This window comes from Paramacrobiotus metropolitanus, unplaced genomic scaffold (genome assembly GCF_019649055.1).
Source record: "Paramacrobiotus metropolitanus isolate TYO unplaced genomic scaffold, Prichtersi_v1.0 Parri_scaffold0000032, whole genome shotgun sequence".
Taxonomy (NCBI): Eukaryota; Metazoa; Tardigrada; class Eutardigrada; order Parachela; family Macrobiotidae; genus Paramacrobiotus; species Paramacrobiotus metropolitanus.
The window spans coordinates 129,771-149,134 of NW_026570252.1; the positions used below are offsets into that span (position 1 = coordinate 129,771).

General features: G+C 43.1%; 1 protein-coding gene across 1 annotated transcript; it reads right to left on the reverse strand.

Annotated features, from left to right (window-relative positions):
- Positions 1-7,621: 7,621 nt before the first annotated feature.
- Positions 7,622-11,312, reverse strand: LOC129588952 (uncharacterized). The gene is made up of 4 exons (XM_055483385.1): positions 10,943-11,312; positions 8,585-8,912; positions 8,350-8,513; positions 7,622-8,215 (listed from the first exon to the last, which is right to left on the reverse strand). The coding sequence occupies exons 2-4, from the start codon at positions 8,690-8,692 to the stop codon at positions 8,119-8,121; spliced, it is 369 nt and encodes a 122-aa protein (XP_055339360.1). The 5' UTR covers positions 8,693-8,912; positions 10,943-11,312; the 3' UTR covers positions 7,622-8,118.
- Between the last annotated feature and the right edge of the window lie 8,052 nt (positions 11,313-19,364).

The window sequence follows — 19,364 nt, forward strand, 5'->3', positions numbered from 1 at the left end:
AATGTTTCAATATCTCCGGTTCCCACCGTACTGTAGCCGCTAGATCCAGTTGTACCACGGAATTTGGAATACGAAAATATCACAAACGCTGGTAGATTTTCTACCTATTACGTGCGCTCCCTCGGAAAGGGTGCGCACCGAGCGGATCTGGCAATATGCAACTTTATCTATAGGCCACAGTAAACGCCAATCACTTCAACCTGTACCGAGAAAAAAAATCTTTTGAAGAGTTTTTCGTATTTTTACCTAACACGTTCAAGTTTATACGGCATCTTAATATAGCACTTATCGTAATCAAAAATTTCAGAGAAGCGATATAAGCTGGTAATTTATTTACTAATCCATCTGGCAAGAAAAAGATTCTTCACTCAACATTTTGTTTCTTAAGGAAAAATCAACTGGAAGAATCAGGAAAAGTTTTCGCGTAAACCGCCAGATAGGATTTCAGACCTTGTTGTTGACCTTTTCGACAGTTCTTATCAATTTGATTGTGATCAGTAAAAGTTATATCTCAATTCGCTTATTTAACAACGGATGTTATCACAGTACTGACATGCTGTTCGGAAGTTGCACTATACAACTACCATACTATGGAAGCCTACCCAAATTCAGTAAATAATGTGGGAAACCAAGAACATGTATCTTTCGAGTGCCAGTTATGCCGCTTTCATAGTTGATGTTCGGAGATGTCTTGAACAAAAATTGCGAAAAGACAGTTTGAGCTATGAACGACTTGTTCGTGAACAGGAAACTGTTCGCAAGATCAAACTATGAAATCTTCCCGATCAGTTACAAAAAGACAAGAAAAGACATGTAAAAAGACGGTTCGGGTTAGGCGGTCCCCCCGCTACAAAAAAGACAGTTCGGAGGCTTGTAGCCAATAGTTTTCATCTGACCGCTATGACGCCAACGGAAGTTATCACTGGCAGTACTAGCATTCTGAATACAAGCGGGGATATTTTCGGTTTGTAGTGAATGGGAGTTGAAAAAGCGAAAAGGTTCATGCTTTTTGGTTTTCATTATTGAACAACAATTAACCATAACGTCCACATTGCTGTTAACATTTTCCTGGTTTACACATGTTCTCGACAGCGAGCTAACTGTGAGAAAATCATTGAATAGTAGTGTGTGATTTATACTGCAATTCAGTTACGGCGAAATACTCGTAATAAAATCCTTATTGCAGCAAGATAGCAAACGTATATACGTTATGCGCTCTTTATTAATAACAAATGGACAAATCAGGTGGAAGAAAACTAAACACATTACATTTTTCACAACAGCAAAACTTCGTTTAAGCTATCCTCTCCGTCTATAGTGCCAAGGATAGATGCTGCATTTTCGCGCTGAATTTCCAGCGATATCCGTTGACGCAGAAATTCATGCGATCGACGCTCTCCGGTATGCTGCTGCAGTCCTTTGCCCAGCTCTTCTACAATGGCGATAGCCGACGGGCCCCAAGGACCCATCGTCTCAAAGGCGATTGGAGAAAAAATGTAGCGCCCTTGCAGATAGGCATACAGTTGGGACTTCCTTTCTTCCGCTTGAGCAGCACCTGCCGTAACCGACGTAGACTGAAGATGGGAAAGGGCCATTGTATCGACGCACGTTACATCCCAGGCCAGGCACATCCCTCTTTTCCAAGCAAACGTTGTACAACCGTCTGGGCGTTGAGCTGTTGTGGAGGACGTGCCGCGAGGTTCAAGCTTAGCTGGGATGCCAGCTGAAACACAAGCCCGACACACGATACTGTTTAAACCTCCGTGTCGCGCATGTCTACCGGCCGAGTAGCTGCACGATAGCCCGTGGTGCCCGAGCTTGTCAACCAGTTTATGGCTTTTGGTACAGTTATGCGGCTCACAAATATCCGCTCCAAGACGCAGGCCAATTGAGATTTTCATCGTATCGTTGTCGAGGAGGTTTCCGATGTGGGCTGAGGGAAGCGCGTTCAGCCAGATGCCAGCTTCCGGTCTTGACTGTGCGAGTAGGCGGGCTGTGTTAACCCGATCATGGCGAAACAAGTCCATTAAGACTGAAACTGACACATTACAGAGCGGCAGGTCCCACGTTTTTTGCAGCTTCCGGAATGCAATTTCAGGGATTTCCGATTGCCGAGCCTTCGTTTTCCACAGCTGTATTGCTTCTGAAGCGTCCACTGCCGGATGATATTTAAGAAACGACAGCTTGAGCCAGTGCATTCAATGAAAGTGTAGACTGTAGAGTAGATAAAATCTAGCCTTACTGTGCGCTATTCACTGCGTCGTGCTTACAGTGGTCTACAAGTTTGAAAACGGGCTTGTATAAGAGGTCCATCAACATGTTTCGGGTTCAAACCCTCAACATTCGGTTGCATTCCACAAAGTAGTGTTTGGAAACTCAAAATTTTAATTAGAATGAAAACCGGAAACTGGCAGTCCTGTGCATGCCTGATAATTACGTACGCACAACCGTACTTGGTTGTCGTAAAACATAAACGAGGAGGAGCGAGATTTGCCGAACCATTTCTGAGTACGAACGATTACGCTTATGAGCACAATCAAAAAAGACAAGAAAATTCTGTTCGGTTCGCCCAACAGTCTGGAACACTTTTATTTCAAAATTGTCTTTTGATGTTCGGTCTTTGATTTTTGTTCTGTCTTTTGCGCGAACATCAACTATGGCAGTGGCTTTAGTTTTTTCGGCGTAATGAGTAGCAGATAACGGCTGCTAACACGGGTCATCACGACTCGGAGCTTATCTGGCTCCGAATGTTCAAAACAGTCATACGGTACGTATTCAAGATACCGCACTGCACAGCTCCGTTTGGTAACATACCCATGCTTACTCTACAGTCTACAAAATAATCATAACAGATGCACCATACTACACTGCGCATATACACTGCACTGCGCACTGTGCCTATACCAGTCAACGGAAAAAGTTGTCTGAGTTTGAGTAATAATGAGGATGCCTCTAGCCAGATAAACTGAGATTTCCGGTTCGTCTATAGGGGGAAAAACTAAGCATCTTCCACCGTTCCCCTGTACTGCTGCCGTCACCCGACTGGAGTTGGACGTTGTGGCTGAACATGACGCTTACGCACCGCGCCAGATTTAACCGCATGTACTGTACTGCCGTAAAGTCATACTGCAGGCGGGTGACGGCAGCAGTACAGGGGAACGGTGGAAGACGCTTAGTTTTTCCCCTTATATGCACTTACGTTTTCAGTAGAGAATATGAGAGCGGCGTATGAGTACTAGTGTACAAGCCTGTCCGGTAATTTCTGTCGTAAAGGTACAGCTAGCGCGAAATTTGCGCTTAAATCCATAGCCACGTCACTGCGCTTATCAGATTGCCTAAATGCGCGGCCAGGGTCAAAAAGAGGGAGGGAAAACTAAAGGGAGGGATTTTGAGCGGTCGAAAAGAGGGAGGGAAAACTAAAGGAAGGGGTTTTCAGTGTTCAGAAAAGGAAGGGAATTTGGACGATCCTAAAATTATAATTTTATATGTTATAAGCGAGATATTTAAGAAACGACAGCTTGAGCCAGTGCATTCAATGAAAGTGTAGACTGTAGAGTAGATAAAATCTAACCTTACTGTGCGCTATTCACTGCGTCGTGCTTACAGTGGTCTACAAGTTTGAAAACGGGCTTGTATAAGAGGTCCATCAACATGTTTCGGGTTCAAACCCTCAACATTCGGTTGCATTCCACAAAGTAGTGTTTGGAAACTCAAAATTTTAATTAGAATGAAAACCGGAAACTAGCAGTCCTGTGCATGCCTGATAATTACGTACGCACAACCGTACTTGGTTGTCGTAAAACATAAACGAGGAGGAGCGAGATTTGCCGAACCATTTCTGAGTACGAACGATTACGCTTATGAGCACAATCAAAAAAGACAAGAAAATTCTGTTCGGTTCGCCCAACAGTCTGGAACACTTTTATTTCAAAATTGTCTTTTGATGTTCGGTCTTTGATTTTTGTTCTGTCTTTTGCGCGAACATCAACTATGGCAGTGGCTTTAGTTTTTTCGGCGTAATGAGTAGCAGATAACGGCTGCTAACACGGGTCATCACGACTCGGAGCTTATCTGGCTCCGAATGTTCAAAACAGTCATACGGTACGTATTCAAGATACCGCACTGCACAGCTCCGTTTGGTAACATACCCATGCTTACTCTACAGTCTACAAAATAATCATAACAGATGCACCATACTACACTGCGCATATACACTGCACTGCGCACTGTGCCTATACCAGTCAACGGAAAAAGTTGTCTGAGTTTGAGTAATAATGAGGATGCCTCTAGCCAGATAAACTGAGATTTCCGGTTCGTCTATAGGGGAAAAACTAAGCATCTTCCACCGTTCCCTGTACTGCTGCCGTCACCCGACTGGAGTTGGACGTTGTGGCTGAACATGACGCTTACGCACCGCGCCAGATTTAACCGCATGTACTGTACTGCCGTAAAGTCATACTGCAGGCGGGTGACGGCAGCAGTACAGGGGAACGGTGGAAGACGCTTAGTTTTTCCCCTTATATGCACTTACGTTTTCAGTAGAGAATATGAGAGCGGCGTATGAGTACTAGTGTACAAGCCTGTCCGGTAATTTCTGTCGTAAAGGTACAGCTAGCGCGAAATTTGCGCTTAAATCCATAGCCACGTCACTGCGCTTATCAGATTGCCTAAATGCGCGGCCAGGGTCAAAAAGAGGGAGGGAAAATTAAAGGGAGGGATTTTCTTTGGTCGAAAAGAGGGAGGGAAAACTAAAGGGAGGGATTTTGAGCGGTCGAAAAGAGGGAGGGAAAACTAAAGGAAGGGGTTTTCAGTGTTCAGAAAAGGAAGGGAATTTGGACGATCCTAAAATTTAAAGAAGTTCAGAGCGAGCAAAACAAACTTTCCAAACACTACCTTCCGGAAGCTGTTGTAAGACTTACATATAGAAGTATTGGTAGTCTTCCACTTTACACAGAATCACGACACATTTTCTCAGCACGTTTGAGAATGAATGCTATATGGAACCGTTGGAACTTTATTATGTTCAAACTACATTTAGTTCAATTTTTAATCAAGCACGCGAGCAAAGCGAGCTTTTCTTTTATCAAGGGACGAGCGAAGCGAACCCACGTTTTCAATTGCTAACCACATTTGAGTTTCTGTAAGGGAGACTCGGAGAGTACCAATAACCTTTGGGTCGCGGAGTGACTTTCGGGTCGCCGACGATTTTTGTGTGATTCCTAATAGGCTCAACATGGTGACTCGAACTGAAATACCCGGTGATCTTGAACCTGGGTCCCCGACGTCGCCGCCAGGGCTTCCACTACCATACTGACATACCTAAATATTTCTAAATATTTCCAAATATTTCTAGGAAAGCTCACCGCTGAGCACCAAAAACCGAAGCGAAGCTGTTATTAGCCGAAGCTATTATAAAGTGAACGTAGACATTATATTAATCCTAGAAAGTTGCAGTCAGGTTTATTGCATAAGTACAGACTACAGATACAAGTTTCAGTGTGAGTTGCCAATGAATCTGAATATGCGGAGACACACAGCATGGCCAGCTGTGTTTTAGGTCATGCGTATTAGCAGCTCTAATTCACATTTTCTTTATTGAGTAGCCTTCTGTTTTATTGAATGCAGTAGAAGAAATAGAAATACTGGTTCAATGGCCAAACTGGTCCAAGTTTTAACGCGTAAAAAACCGGTGTATATTTAGAATAATTGAATGCTTAACTAAAGAACTGAGAAGATTCCTTTTTAAAATTTTTTTAAAAATTACAATTTTTCATTTTAATAAAATTTAAAGCAAACAAATTGTTTCCAATACTTATGAGGAATTTTAGTAATTAAGTAACTACAACAAGTGTTTAAAAATTTTAGTTTGAGATAAGAATAAATCAAAAACGATTTTGGGATTATGTAAAAAGTTGCAACGATTTCGGGATTATGTAATAACTTTCAAGTAATTCAAGTTCATTTAACAATTAGAATTATTTTATAATTATGATTTTGAAGGGAAAAAAAATTAAAAACTTTGGAAATTTTCTAAAATATTTTTTATTTTAATGCGCTTGTATTGCACTATACGTACTTTAATTTCGGCATTCTATACCGTGAGACAACATTTGATAGAAATCCTTTTTTTTCAGAATTGCGCTTCTGATCTCGTGCTGATGGAGCCATACAAAATTTATAAGAAGACCAAAGCCATTAAAAACCCATGTGCCAGTGGTTTTCCGCGAAATTTTTGAAAAATACATAACTTAATAACCCAAAATATCCGTTATTACAAAATTAATAACTTCTTTATTGAGAGTTTTGACTGTTAGGGTAGGCTATTTAAAGATTTAGCCATGTTATGAGTATTTCCGTTCGGCTTAGCACGTCGAACTGCATAATGTGCATATATACAAAGCAAGCCCTGGCAGCGACCTCGGGCATCCGGGTTCGAGGTCACCGGGTATTTCAGTTCGACTCACCTTGTTAAACTGTATAAAAATCACAAAAAATCGTCGGCGACCCGAAAGTCACTCCGCGACCCAAAGGTTATTGGCACTCTCCGTTACAGAAACTCAAATGTGATTAGTAATAGAAAACGTGGGTTCGCTTCGCTCGTCCCTTGATAAAAGAAAAGCTCGCTTTGCTCGCGTGCTTGATTAAAAATTGAACTAAATGTAGTTTGAACATAAAAACGTTCCAAATAGCATTCAATCCCAGACGTGCTGAGAAAATGTGACGTGATTTTGTGTAAAGTGGAAGATTACCAGTACTTCTATATGTATGTCTTACAACAGCTTCCGGAAGGTAGTGCTTGGAAAGTTTGATTCGCTCGCTCTGAACTTCTTAAAATTTTGGGATCGTCCAAATTCCCTTCCTTTTCTGAACACTGAAAACCCCTTCCTTTAGTTTTCCCTCCCTCTTTTCGACCGCTCAAAATCCCTCCCTTTAGTTTTCCCTCCCTCTTTTCGACCAAAGAAAATCCCTCCCTTTAATTTTCCCTCCCTCTTTTTGACCCTGGCCAAATGCGCTCCGCAGTTAGATTGTCCATTACTACAGCGACCGTTTTTTAGCCACCTTCCGCCAGGCATTTACTGTTTTTCTCATTAAATTATCTGGCATGCACCAAGCCACCAGCCAGCCAGATACACGTTACGTAATAAAACAGTGTGGCGTGGCGCGCCGTAGCATGGAGTTTGGCTTAACACGCAAATTTGTGTATTTCGCTGTATTGAACCGGCAGAAATTACCGGACAAGCTTGTACTCGGTGCGCACATAGCGTACGTTCTTATTCGGAAATTGCAATTTATTGTACAACAAAGTTTAGTCAGTTTAAACTTGTACCGAATAGCGAACACAAAACACATCGAGGTGATTGAGCGGTGTGTAAGGCCAACCAATCAGGAAGCTCTAAACGTAAGAAACGTATGTACTCATACCAACTTAGTACAGACACACTAAAAATGCCTACGTTAAGAATCAGACGTTTATCATGGCTAACACTATGTGTTTACGGGTGTACAGTGGCGAACTTAAGGGGCGGGGGTACATTGGCACGTGACCCCTCCCTCTTGTAGAACAACAGACAGTTTAAAGAGCAGTAAAGCTTGCCGCGCTTCATTTCAGCGCTGCTATCTAGATTACAGATGCATAAGGTAAATTGCAGTAAAAATGTAGGTAAAATAAAACAGGTAACTTCAAGGCCGATGCTTGCAGGTAGTTGCATGCCACACAACCGTAATAGCAGCGCTATAAATAAAACACATTCAAGCCTCAACGCACTCCACCAGGCTATCCGACATCAGCAGTATCTGAGCTGGAAGCGGTGGATTACGTTAATCAGTTTCGCTTCTTTAAAGTTATTTATAAAATGCGTAGCCAAATTTTCCTATAGTAGAAATCATGCGGCTGTTTGTTGAACTACGGTACTAAAAGCCAGGAATTCCGAAGTAATATGGCCCAAAGAAAATCGGAATTTAATGGGATGATTTTATGCGAATAACGTAACAGGCATCACAAATGATCTAGCCAAAATAAATCACAATTATCAGCGTTGCGTTAGCTGAATATTAGCACCGGAAAGCACTTTTGGATTACAGAGCCTGTTAGCTGCTTAGTCTACATTCACGACCCAGTCACCCAGCAGGCGCGGCATGAGGTCTAAAGCTGCCAATGGTGATGCTGTTACGCTTCCCATCATTCGGTGGGTGATCGCTGGGAAACACGGTAAACCTGAAAAAACAGGGCCCTTAGCTGGTCAGAAACCCCTTGAAAGAAAAGTTGAGCATTGAAAGCGTACGTCGCTAAAGCCGTGCCTGTCTCTACGAATTTGTTAAATGATAATTGACACATGGTATCGTTCTCACGGGTTATCTTTCATTTGCTGGTTTTCCGGTAGGAAGGCAATCCACTCTTTAACATCCAAATTCTTGACCTTTCTGGGATAGTTTTCAGTTGGCGCTGGGCTGTGGAACGCGTGGGAACGTGGTGTGATGCCTTTTATCACCGTTTGATTAATGTTTTCGCAAGCCTAAAAATGCGGAAAAGATCCTAACTCGAAAAACATTTTGTGTTAGAAATTCTACCCAGAAACTTGCTTACCTGGAGATTAGTCTTGAACGACTGTCTCGGTACCGCCGCCAAACCGCCATGGATGTTCTCCAGAAAATTAAATTTACGCGCATTGGAGGTCGTGTGAGAAGCTGTCATGATGTTTATATGGAAGGGAAACCGAAGAAGTCCTGTGCTTTGATCCAAATGTTCAGAGAGCGGCAGAAATCTTTTCGATTACCACGACCAACTGGTGTTCAAAGAATACATCGATTGGCAGAATGGTGTACCGGGAAGTCGCTTCTGCTTTTATAAAGCTTTCGGAGAATAATAAGTGAAAAAAGCGCAGAATGTGCCGCGAGGCTTGACTGGCAATACCCTAGAACCGTTGCTAGTGTAACCATATTTAAAGAGCCATGCACCGCCATTTCGGGTCTAGTACTTATTTGGTCGTGAATTATGTTGTGCTGCTTTGTCGGATTAAAGATTGGTTGAATAATGTGACATGCATTATTGGTACTGATGTGCTGCAATTAATTGCAGGGGCTTTCTGCGAAATTAAGTTAAAGAACTGCATCAACAGGTAAACAGGGTAATTGTGCTGTCTGTGCAGAGCAAAAATACTTAATCATGGCAGGAATACCCTCGATTTTTGAATGTTTCGCCATAAATTATATCGAAATAAGCCTGCATGAGGAAGAAATAAGGTCTCCTTCACAGCTATAAGCAATGCGCGATTTTGGTCCCATAACTAGCTTCCTAAAAATGCTAGCTCATGCTTAACCAATAAGCACGAAACAGTGTGAAACAGATACTGTATCTGTATAAAATATCGTTTCTGGTTCTTTAATGAGAAAAATATTTATAAGTGCAGCTCACTTTTCTTAGGATATTTGACGCGTACAGCCATAAACAGTAAGAGTTCCGAAAACGACTATGGTTAAGTAGAGTAAGGTACATGTGGATCACGTTAAAACGTAACGAACCAGTCACAATAATAATAATAATTTTTATAATAATAATTATTGTTATTATTTTGGCAGCCCTGTGCACCAGGTACGATTACCTTTTCCAGCGCGCTCGCGGCGTTTGTAAGCACCCGGGCCATGAAATCTCAGGGTTTTTCTTTTGCCGGTACAATAATTATCACTCTGATGCAACAGACTGCAGAAGCAAAACGAACTAGTTCGGCGTTATTTCGGATTTCAGCCAATAAACACACAAGAAAAACTGAAAAACGTAATAGATTCCGCTCGAAAATCGCACTTTCCATCACGAGCGGTCGCCATTGTCCCCATAATAACACATGGATTTTCATATATAAATTACACTTGCTTATAATACTCGTAATTGTTATTTTTTAAAATAATGCCTTGTTTAATTAATAAATAATTGGTGACCACCCCGTACACACCCTTTCACTCCGTACACAACCTTTTGCAGTCCCTTTCATTCTGTCCACCACCTTTTTGCGCTACCTTTCATTCCGTACACAACCTTTAAATTTTTTTAATTTTTTTACAGCCGAGTTATTTCTGGAACTGCCGTTTCTTCGTTAACAGTAGTTATTGTTGCATATTTCAAAGCATCATAGGCAGTTACAAAATCAAATTTCCGTGAAAGAATAATTCTGGGCGCCCTTGTGCCGGTTTTTCTTCGCAGGGTTTGGACAGCGCCGCCTTTAAAGGAGTTTTTGACCCAGTTTCGTAGGTCCCTCCCTGTGTAAGAAGTTGCCGCGGGGTAGTTTCCATGCAGGGCAATCTCTGCCGCGAACGCCAACGCGTAAAACGCGCAATCTCGACCGTTTTTTTGATTTTAAACAGCAGCGTTTTCCGCCCTAATCTCCGCAAGAACTGCTCCGTAACACTTGTATATTTCAGTTTTCGCTTGCCAATATTTTTTTGTAGTTTTGCTTTTCTGTAGTAATGTAGATTACAAGTATTTAAGTATAATATGTATAAACATATATAAAGTTTGGTAGTGCACCGAGTGAATGGTAGTGCGCAAAAAGGTTGTGCACGGAATGAAAGGGAGTGCAAAAGGTTGTGTACGGAGTGAAAAGGTGTGAAAGGGTGTGTACGGAGTGGTCACCTAAATAATTTGGACTGTAAATAATAGTTTATTTACTATTTATCTAGTCAATAATTACTGGCTACGACATATCCGCACGTACTTGCGAAAATAAAGCCGGTGATGCATTTCATATGATATTTAACAATACACAGCAACGTTAATGAAATTGTGCTTAGTATTACGGTGTTGTTGATAGAATTAATGTCAAGCTAGGCATCATCAGCTAAGCGCTGCCATCTATTCTACAACTAATATTATATCGTTGGCAGCATTCTTTAAAATACAAATTACAGCCTTCTGTAAATGACAACGAATAGGTAGTAGGATTGTACAAACCGGTTTATGCAGGTTCAACAAGGTGATTCCACGTATTGTATATGGACCTAATTAATAATTACAGGGACATGCAAGATCCAGGGTAGCGCGATATTTAAAATGCTGCCCGGTCACTCCTTTTTTCACTCCCTTAGGCAATCCTTGAGCATTTACGACCGATCAGCGGATCCGCACTAATCAGCCATTTGTCAAAATTCACCGAGCTTTATCCTAATCCGACACAGCCGTTTTCAACACTCTCTAATGCTAGATCCAACTGTGATCCAGATACGGAGACAGAAACAGAATCTATCCCGTGGAAGCGAGCGATACGATATGGATCGCGAGCTATGCGGAAACACAAACGTCGCACCGTAAATCGCTGACTTTTAATAATATTGAAAGTCTGCACAACAGAAATCAACAAGTGATCGGCACAGCTCGATCGTAAAACGTAGAGCCCGTTCAACAGTGCGCAACACCGTGCAGCACGTGCTATGCCGCGCCCACTATCAAAACGCAAGCCAATCAGAAGAGACACAGCACAGACACGTAATCCTAAGGCGTAGCGCCACTGACGTGAACGCTAGTGATCCTGGTCTCACATGCCTCTGGGGGGATGCCGAGCTCCTGTGAGGCTGGACACACTCCCGAATCCACGAGAAGACGACGGTCGCCAGTGTCTGTGCGTGCTCAAAAACATCAAATTCTCTTAATCCATTTTATCACATCAATTCCGTAAAGGCACAATTCCATTTAATACAATGTGAAATAAAGAGATCCAATTATAAAAATACTATTAAATCATTAGGTACAGATCAACAGTAACAGATCAACAAAAGTATTAATCAAATGTAGACTAGGATCCTCCATTTCTGACTCGCAAAGGTCACAGGTCCTGTCCACCGTTTTCCGCACTTTTAATCCATTCCGCTCCGTTGAGCAAACCTGCGACTTCATCACAATCCGCTTGAGAATCAGGTGCGTATCAAGTACGACTTAGGAATACTGCTTCATCTTTGGAATAAGGTGCGTATCAATTGTACGACTTCAAATGAGATCCATAAAGGTCATGGAGGGACGTCTTTAAGACAAGCGTAGTTCGCTTCCTCCCTGGTAAAGGTCATCCTTTGTTGAGATGATCCGTTGAGATGTGCGACTCATTTTGGGTTAATGGTCCCAAAGGTCATGCGACTTGAATTCCGATACGATGAATCTTTTGGGCGGTAATGATCCCAAAGGTCATCCGACTTTTCTTCAAATTTCCATTAAAGGTCATGGAGGAACTTAGCCAATTTTCTGCGGCCTTCAAGCACTTCTTCGCTTGCCTCCCTGGTAAAACTTGCAGTTTGACCTTTCCGTCGCACATCCAACTTCAGTATGCCTCGAGCGGCCAGAGTGCCGGCAAGTTTACCGTAACATCTCTGATGGGGCCGGCTAGTTACCGCATTAAGTTTACCCCATGAAATTTCCACATTTAATCTTTTACTCTTGTTCGCCGCTTGTGGCTTACGTTATTACGAGAAATCCGGCTTGGTTACCGTAGGTTTTCTCGTTTCGATTTTGTCACTGAATCGCTTAACTAGAGTGCCGGCACAATTTACCGTAACAACTCTAATGAGGCCGGCTGGTTGCCGCATTAAGTTAACCTCATCAATATTCCACCTGTTGTCTTTCTCTTTTTCGCCGCTTGTGGCCCACTTCCGTCTTCAAGAGATCCGGCTTGATTACCGTAGTTTCTCTTGTACATTTATAACACTGAATCGCTTAAGGAGGAGAGCCGGCTAACTGCCGTAACTACTCCCTTGGGGCCGGCTTTATAGACCGAATCAATTTAAACCCCAATAGATGCTCCACATGATTTCTTTATCCTTTCGATTCTGTGCTATAAACGCTGAAAACAACAAGTACACGAACGCGGTTTCAGTAATATGTTACGTGACCTTTATACTTTACCATTGCGCCTAGTTAGGCTATACCGTACTGAACTGAGACTTTCGCATTCAATTCTGATTCTGATGACCTTTCGTTACTTTAACGTGATGACCTTTCCCGTGCTATTTTTCAGTTCAATCGTCTCATTCTAACACGGTGACCTTTCACGTTTTTGACGTTTCCACCAGTTCTCCAGCGATAACTAATTAACATTCAACTGTTTCTGATCTGTTCGCCATTATTCAAGTAGAAAGTTCTTCCAGTTCTAAGTTGACAGCCTTGTAACTCAAAAGGTCATGTCGTTCCATTTAATCGACATATATTGTCCATTGTCGCATTGGTTATGACCATTCTCCACGCATTTTGTTGTGCTCCGGCAGCATTTTTCATTTCGCTGGTGTACCGCACGTTTCCGGTTTCTGGGGGAATGCCGAGTCCGTTGGTTCGTTTCTCATCGATTGTCTATCTCGCCAATGATCCAAACGAAGACTGAGTCGATTTCGGTTCGTCAGTCTTCTCTTTTTGCGGCTAAGTCTCGTGACCTTTTGGTTTTTCGGTCGTTAGTGGGATCTCCTGACCTTTCGGTTTCTCCGTCGCTGAAGCCTGTTTCAATAGTGTAAACAACGATTTTTTGAACCACCTGTCGCGCGTAGTCCGCTTCTGCATCTGCTGCAGCTTTTTCCATGGGGAGCATGACCTTTTCTTTCCCACCTTCTTTCAGTCTCGTGACCTTTCGGTAGTTTCGTAGACACGGAACTCTCTTGACCTTTAGGTTGCACTTCCTTCTCTACGGTTCCAGACGTCTCTTGACCTTTAGGCTGTTCGCCTTTTTCTGTCAAAATCCCGTGACCTTTCACTCGGTCTGTCACTTGACCTTTCACTTGACACTTGGTTCATTTGGCATCTAACTTTTAAGTTCATTTGCGCTTGACCTTTGGGTCAATGGTCACTTGACCTTATGGTTTTCGGTGATCTGGCTTCACAATCTCGTCTGATGACCTTTCATTTTGCTGATCAAGATCTTTCGTGACCTTTTGGCTGATCTTTTTGGATTTCTGCCGGAGTCTCTCACCCTTTCGATTGACCTTTCTCTTCTTCCGCTTTTGCTTCAATCGACGTGTGCCCTCCATTTGTACTTCAGTCAGAGTCCGATGACCTTTCGACTGGACGACAATTTCTAAAGATTCCGGACTTTCGTGACCTTTTCGTTGTTCCATTTGAATTTCGGTCGGAGTATCTTGACCTTTCGATAACCATTCGCTTCTCGCGAATGATTCAGTCCGAGTCTGATGACCTTTCGACTGGAGGACCTTCCTGTTGACTTTTCATCCATGATGACCTTTCTGGTGTCCATTTCGATGACCTTTTGACCTTTTAACATTTTTGATGACTTTTCGTCAGAGTTTGGTGACCTTTCCACTATCAACGAAAACGATAACGATTGGCTGGTGTACTTCGTATTACCTTTACACCTTCCGAACTTCTGTTTTTAGTGAATCGAACCACTTATTCATATTTATGTGGGTTATTTGTCTTCGCGTCCTTTAGTTATCCGATCAAGAAGGTCTTGCTCGGCTGCGTCCACAGGTTCGCCTTTTTGGGTTAGCAGTTCCGTAGGAGTTGGTTTCTTCTTCTTCTGCTTGACATTTCGCTCATTAATTGCTTTCGCTATATCGCGGCCCAATTGTTCAGCTTTTGATTTGACCGCCTCTATTTCCTCTTTTCTCTTTCTTATGAGGTCGTTTTCATTGCCGGTAGCAGTGCGTGGTTCGAAAAAACTCGAATCGCGCTCTGATATCTCAGCGCCAGTTCGCCGTTTCGAAAGGTCATTCTTATCTCCGGTAGCAGTGCGTGGTTCGAAAAAATTCAGATCGCGCTCTGATATTCCAGCGCCAACTTGCTGTTTCAAAAGGTCATCTTTGTCTCCGGTAGCAGTACGTGGTTCGGAAAAAGGCTTTTGATTCGGTTCGAAATCCTTTTGCGAAGCGCGTCCTGCTACTTCGATTTCTTCTCCGAAAGCTGGTGACCTTTCTGCCAAATTTCCAGCTTCTGCGTTCAACTTTTTTGTAACTGCTGTCTCGAAATCTTTGTCTTCTTTCCTGGGTCTTCCTCTCTTCTTCGTCGGTTATCTCCACGCATATCAGGTAGCAGAGTGCGTGGTTCGAAAAATGGCTTTTGTTGTGTGACTGAGTCATTTTTCGGGCTCCGCTCTGATTGATTTTCTTTTCCGTTAGCTTTCTCCGTTTCGGGAAGCAGAGGTGGTTCGAAAAAAGATTCTGCCGAGTCTTTTTGAGTACGCTCTGTTCCTTGTTCTACTTCAGGTAGCAGAGGTGGTTCGAAAAAATTCGAGGTACGCTCTGATACTTTTTGCGAATCTTTCTCCTCAGGTAATGGCGGATGCCACAGCTTTAATCGGTCGATCGAGACCACCTTTAAGTCTGCTTCCTTCTTAGGGTTCTGCTCAATAACCTCAGCTTCGTTTGTTCGCGGGAAACTCAGAATCTTCCACACTTTATCGTATTTCGACTTAAAGTCCGACTGGTTTTCTTTCTTCCCTTGTTTCGTGTCCTTTGGTAATCGTATCAGTACGAGGTCGCCCACTTTGAAGTTCGGCTCCGATTTCTTCTTATTGTAAATTTCCGCATTCTTCTCGTATGCATCTTTGATATTGCATTTCGCCACTTCTTCTGCAAAGGTCAGGTTCCTTTTCATGGTCTCCACCCATTCATCTGGAGTCCCATAATCGTCTGGGATATTCGTTTTTGTGACTACATCCTCCGGCATTGTCATTTCTCTGCCGTGTAGCATATAGTATGCTGAATATCCAGTTGTGGCGTGCACGACTCTGTTCATTGCCGAAATAACATATGGAAGGTACTTATTGAACTTTCTTTCGTTTCCCGCTTTCAGGTACTGTGCCAGGCCATCCGCAATCGTTTGCATCTGTCTTTCAACTTGGCCTTGACCTTCCGGATGATACGCCGTTCCAAATGTGTGTTTAATCTTAAACACATTGGTGACCTTAGCCAATACTTCAGCTGTAAAGTGTCGTCCGCGATCCGTATGTAGGATGTGCGGTGCTCCGTGTACCAGTATCACGTGCTTTACAAACACTTTCGCGAATTCTTTAGCCGTTGCTGTTTTCATCGGTACCGCAATCACATATTTCGTCAGTTGGTCGATAAATACCGCTATGTACTTGTATCCACGTTTCTTCGTCGGTAACAACGGTCCTTTCAGATCAGCGTACACTCGGAAGAACGGATGTCCGACCTTTATCTCTTGCAATTTACCGGGTGGGCATTTCCTCGGTGTTTTACGAAATTGACATCCTTGACAAGCGAGTATGTAATTCTTTACGTCAGTACTCATTCGATCCCAATAATATCGGAGTCTGATCGCTGATAATGTCTTTTCAAATCCCAAATGGCCTGCTGCTTTCTCATCATGCAATGCGTGGATTATCGCTCTTCGCATTGACAACGGTACGACATATGACCTTTCAAGTTTTCCATTTTTATCCTTTACTCGGTATAATATACCATTCCACAACTGGTAATGCACTTCAAATTTCGATCTTGTTTCCGCGTCTGGTAGATGTTCCAATTCATCTATAATCATTGCCAGATGGGGATCTTTCAACTGTTTATTCCTCAACTGCAAATTTGAATCATCTTCGTCTTCTTCGTCTCCTTGCAAGTTAACGATACGAACTGTCGCTGTACTGAGTTCATTCCAATCTTTAATGACCTTGCAACGTGGTAACGGTTTGTATCTCTTTTTCATCTCTTTTGGGAATCTCAGCAGTTTGATCGGACACTCGTTCAACGCTTGTGCAACTTTGTCCGTTTCCCAAAGGTCATCTCTATTCTCCGCTGTTTCATCAAGTCCCGTGACCTTTCCATTCGGCAGTTGGGGTTCCGCGCCAAGTCCGGTTACCTTTAAGTCACTAACGGCGGGCAACCAGCTTTTAACTCGGTTCACTTGGACTTCGTTTTCAGCCGACTCGTTCGCCGTAGCTGAAGTGACCTTTAATCGTTTTTCTCGTTGTTCCACCATCTGTAGGAACAGCTGACCGATTTCGTTTGTGGTTCTTTCGTGTCAAATTCCTTCTTGTAATCCTCGAAGTTTGGAATCTCATCAAATTCTTCTTCTTGACACGTCGGGCCTTCGATTGGCGCTCTTGATAATGCATCCGCGTTCTCGCAGTATTTTCCCGGTTTGTATTCGATTTTGAACTGGTGACCTTGTAATGCCATTGCCCATCTCGTCAGACGCGGGTTCATCCAAACTTTATTCGTCTCTGACCTCAGCAAGTTAGTCAGCGCCTGATGATCCGTCCTTACGGTAAATTCGGCATAATCGATGTACGGCTTGAATTTCCTGACAGCGACGCTCATCAACTCCTTCGTCTTCTGATGAAAGGTCACTTTCGTTTTCCCGCGAATCGCTAAGTTTTTTCGCTTTCGAATTTTTGAGCAGAGGTTTGTCCCCTTCTTTTGCCTTTCGTCCATTTCGTGCGGCGACTCTTGGGTGACTCCTTGCTACTCGAATTCTCGTTGGTGACCTTTCTGATTGGTCGGAGTTTGACCTTTCTTCGTCCGATTTTGACTTTTCCAGTTCATTTATGTTTTCAAGGCTCGTTAATGGCTTTTCGGTCAACTCGACCGGCGGACATTCCTCACCGTTATCGAGTGACCTTTCCCCGTTTTTTGCCTCAGTTGCTGGGTTTTGCTGTTCATTCGATATTCGTTCAACTTCCTCTTTAAACTTCTTCCACATTTCACCTCTGTCCGTTAACATCTGTGCAATGTCGAAAGCCGACTTTGAACTTTCTTCCGTTTCATTCGATTGTTCTTCGGCTATCTCTTGGACTGGTTCCTCTTTCTCTGCTTCTTTGACAGTCCCTTTATTGGCTTCATCCTGTTGAACTGTTTCGTAACCTTTAGGTCGTTTAGGACCAACGAAAATGCAGTTTGCCATCAGTTCTTCGGTGACCCATTCATCATTCGGAATCGTTTCATACATGCACCATGTATCACCGCCTCGTTCGGGGTAGTCCACTCCATCTGGTTCTGGTGCAAAGGTCACCTTTTTCTTTTGCATTAATCCCGGTAACCTTCTTTTCCGGGTTACCTGTAGTTCTCGCATTTCTTTTACGTCAAATTTGGGGATTTCTTCCTCGAATTTCTTCCAATATTTCTCGAATGCTTTTTCGTTTCCCTCTTTTAACGCGTTGTAGTACACTTCAAGTGATTCGTAGACAGGTGTACCGAGTCCTGCCGGGAAGATGATCGTTCTCCCTTCGCCTTTATACATGTGGTTCACACGGAAGTCCCAGAAAAGGTCAACTCTCGCTTCTTCCCACATTTCTCCTTCTTCGGTCATCTCTTCTATCTCTCTTTCAAATCTCTTTTCGGTTGCTACCGGATCGAGAGGATCTTGGATTCCTTTCTCCACACGTTGCAACCAATGGTTTAGCCATCTGCCTCTTCCGATTATAAAACTTTCCACGCATGACAACCACGTTCGATATCTATTCCAATGATACCGTTCGATGTGTGGTTTCCACATTTCGTTTGTCCGCATGATGCTTTTCACTTCCTTCTGGGCATGACCTTTAAGGTCTGCTAATGCGGCATTACATCTTGGCCATTCTGAAAGGTCATCTTGGGAGGCATTTTCGCAACATTCCGTGCATTCCCATTGTGGTTGCACTCTGCACGGATCCTCAAAGTAACCGTGGTGACAACTCCCGGCTCGTTCTTCTGGAGTTAATGTACTCGCTTGAGGTTTCAGCTGTTCGTGTACTGTGGTATCTTCCTCACATTCGATTGGAGTCACGCTTTTATCCTCAGAGGATATTACGATGACCTCTGGTTCTTTGTTTTTTCGGTGACCTTTCAACTGTTCGAGTGCCCGGTCGCGGATTTCACTTGTAAACATCTGTTCCTCTTCAGTTATTCGCTTCAAAACCCGTAACCTTTCACTCTTTTTATCCTTCCCCACTTTAGCCGTCTTTATTTCCAGTGCCTCTGGTACTGGGATAGCTTTTTCAACACCTTTTTCTGTGTCTCCTTGCTTACAGTCATCTGCGATCATACTTCTCCCGTCCGGGAGAAATACGATCGCCTCATCCGTGTCTGGCGCGAGTGGTTCCTTTTTCCTTTCGTTGACTTTTTTGACATTTACGCTTTCGCTAATCTTCTCCGGTGCCTCTGGTACCGGGATTATCCGTTGGCTAATCTCGTTCTGCTGCACTCTCGTCATTCCCTGTGCCTCTGGTACTGGGATGACCTTTTCTCTTCCCTTTTGTGTCAGCATTGTCCGATTTAACGTGTTTTCGATCTCCTGCTGAATCATTTGCAACTGCTCAAATGGTGACAATTCTTTTCGCGTCGTCTTTTTCTTTTCGTTTCCCGGTGCCTCTGGTACTGGGATTAGCGTTTTATTAACCATTTGAGCATTTCCCGTCTGTTTTACAAGTTCGGTGACCTTTCCGACTTGA

Bases quoted from the DNA above. Each gene is read 5' to 3' on its own strand.
- LOC129588952 (XM_055483385.1), bottom strand. From the start codon at position 8,692: ATGACAGCTTCTCACACGACCTCCAATGCGCGTAAATTTAATTTTCTG. The intron at 8,514-8,584 runs GTAAGCAAGTTT...CCGCATTTTTAG, and splicing joins CGTTCAAGACTAATCTCCAG to GCTTGCGAAAACATTAATCA. The intron at 8,216-8,349 runs GTGAGAACGATA...CTGTTTTTTCAG, and splicing joins CAGCAAATGAAAGATAACCC to GTTTACCGTGTTTCCCAGCG.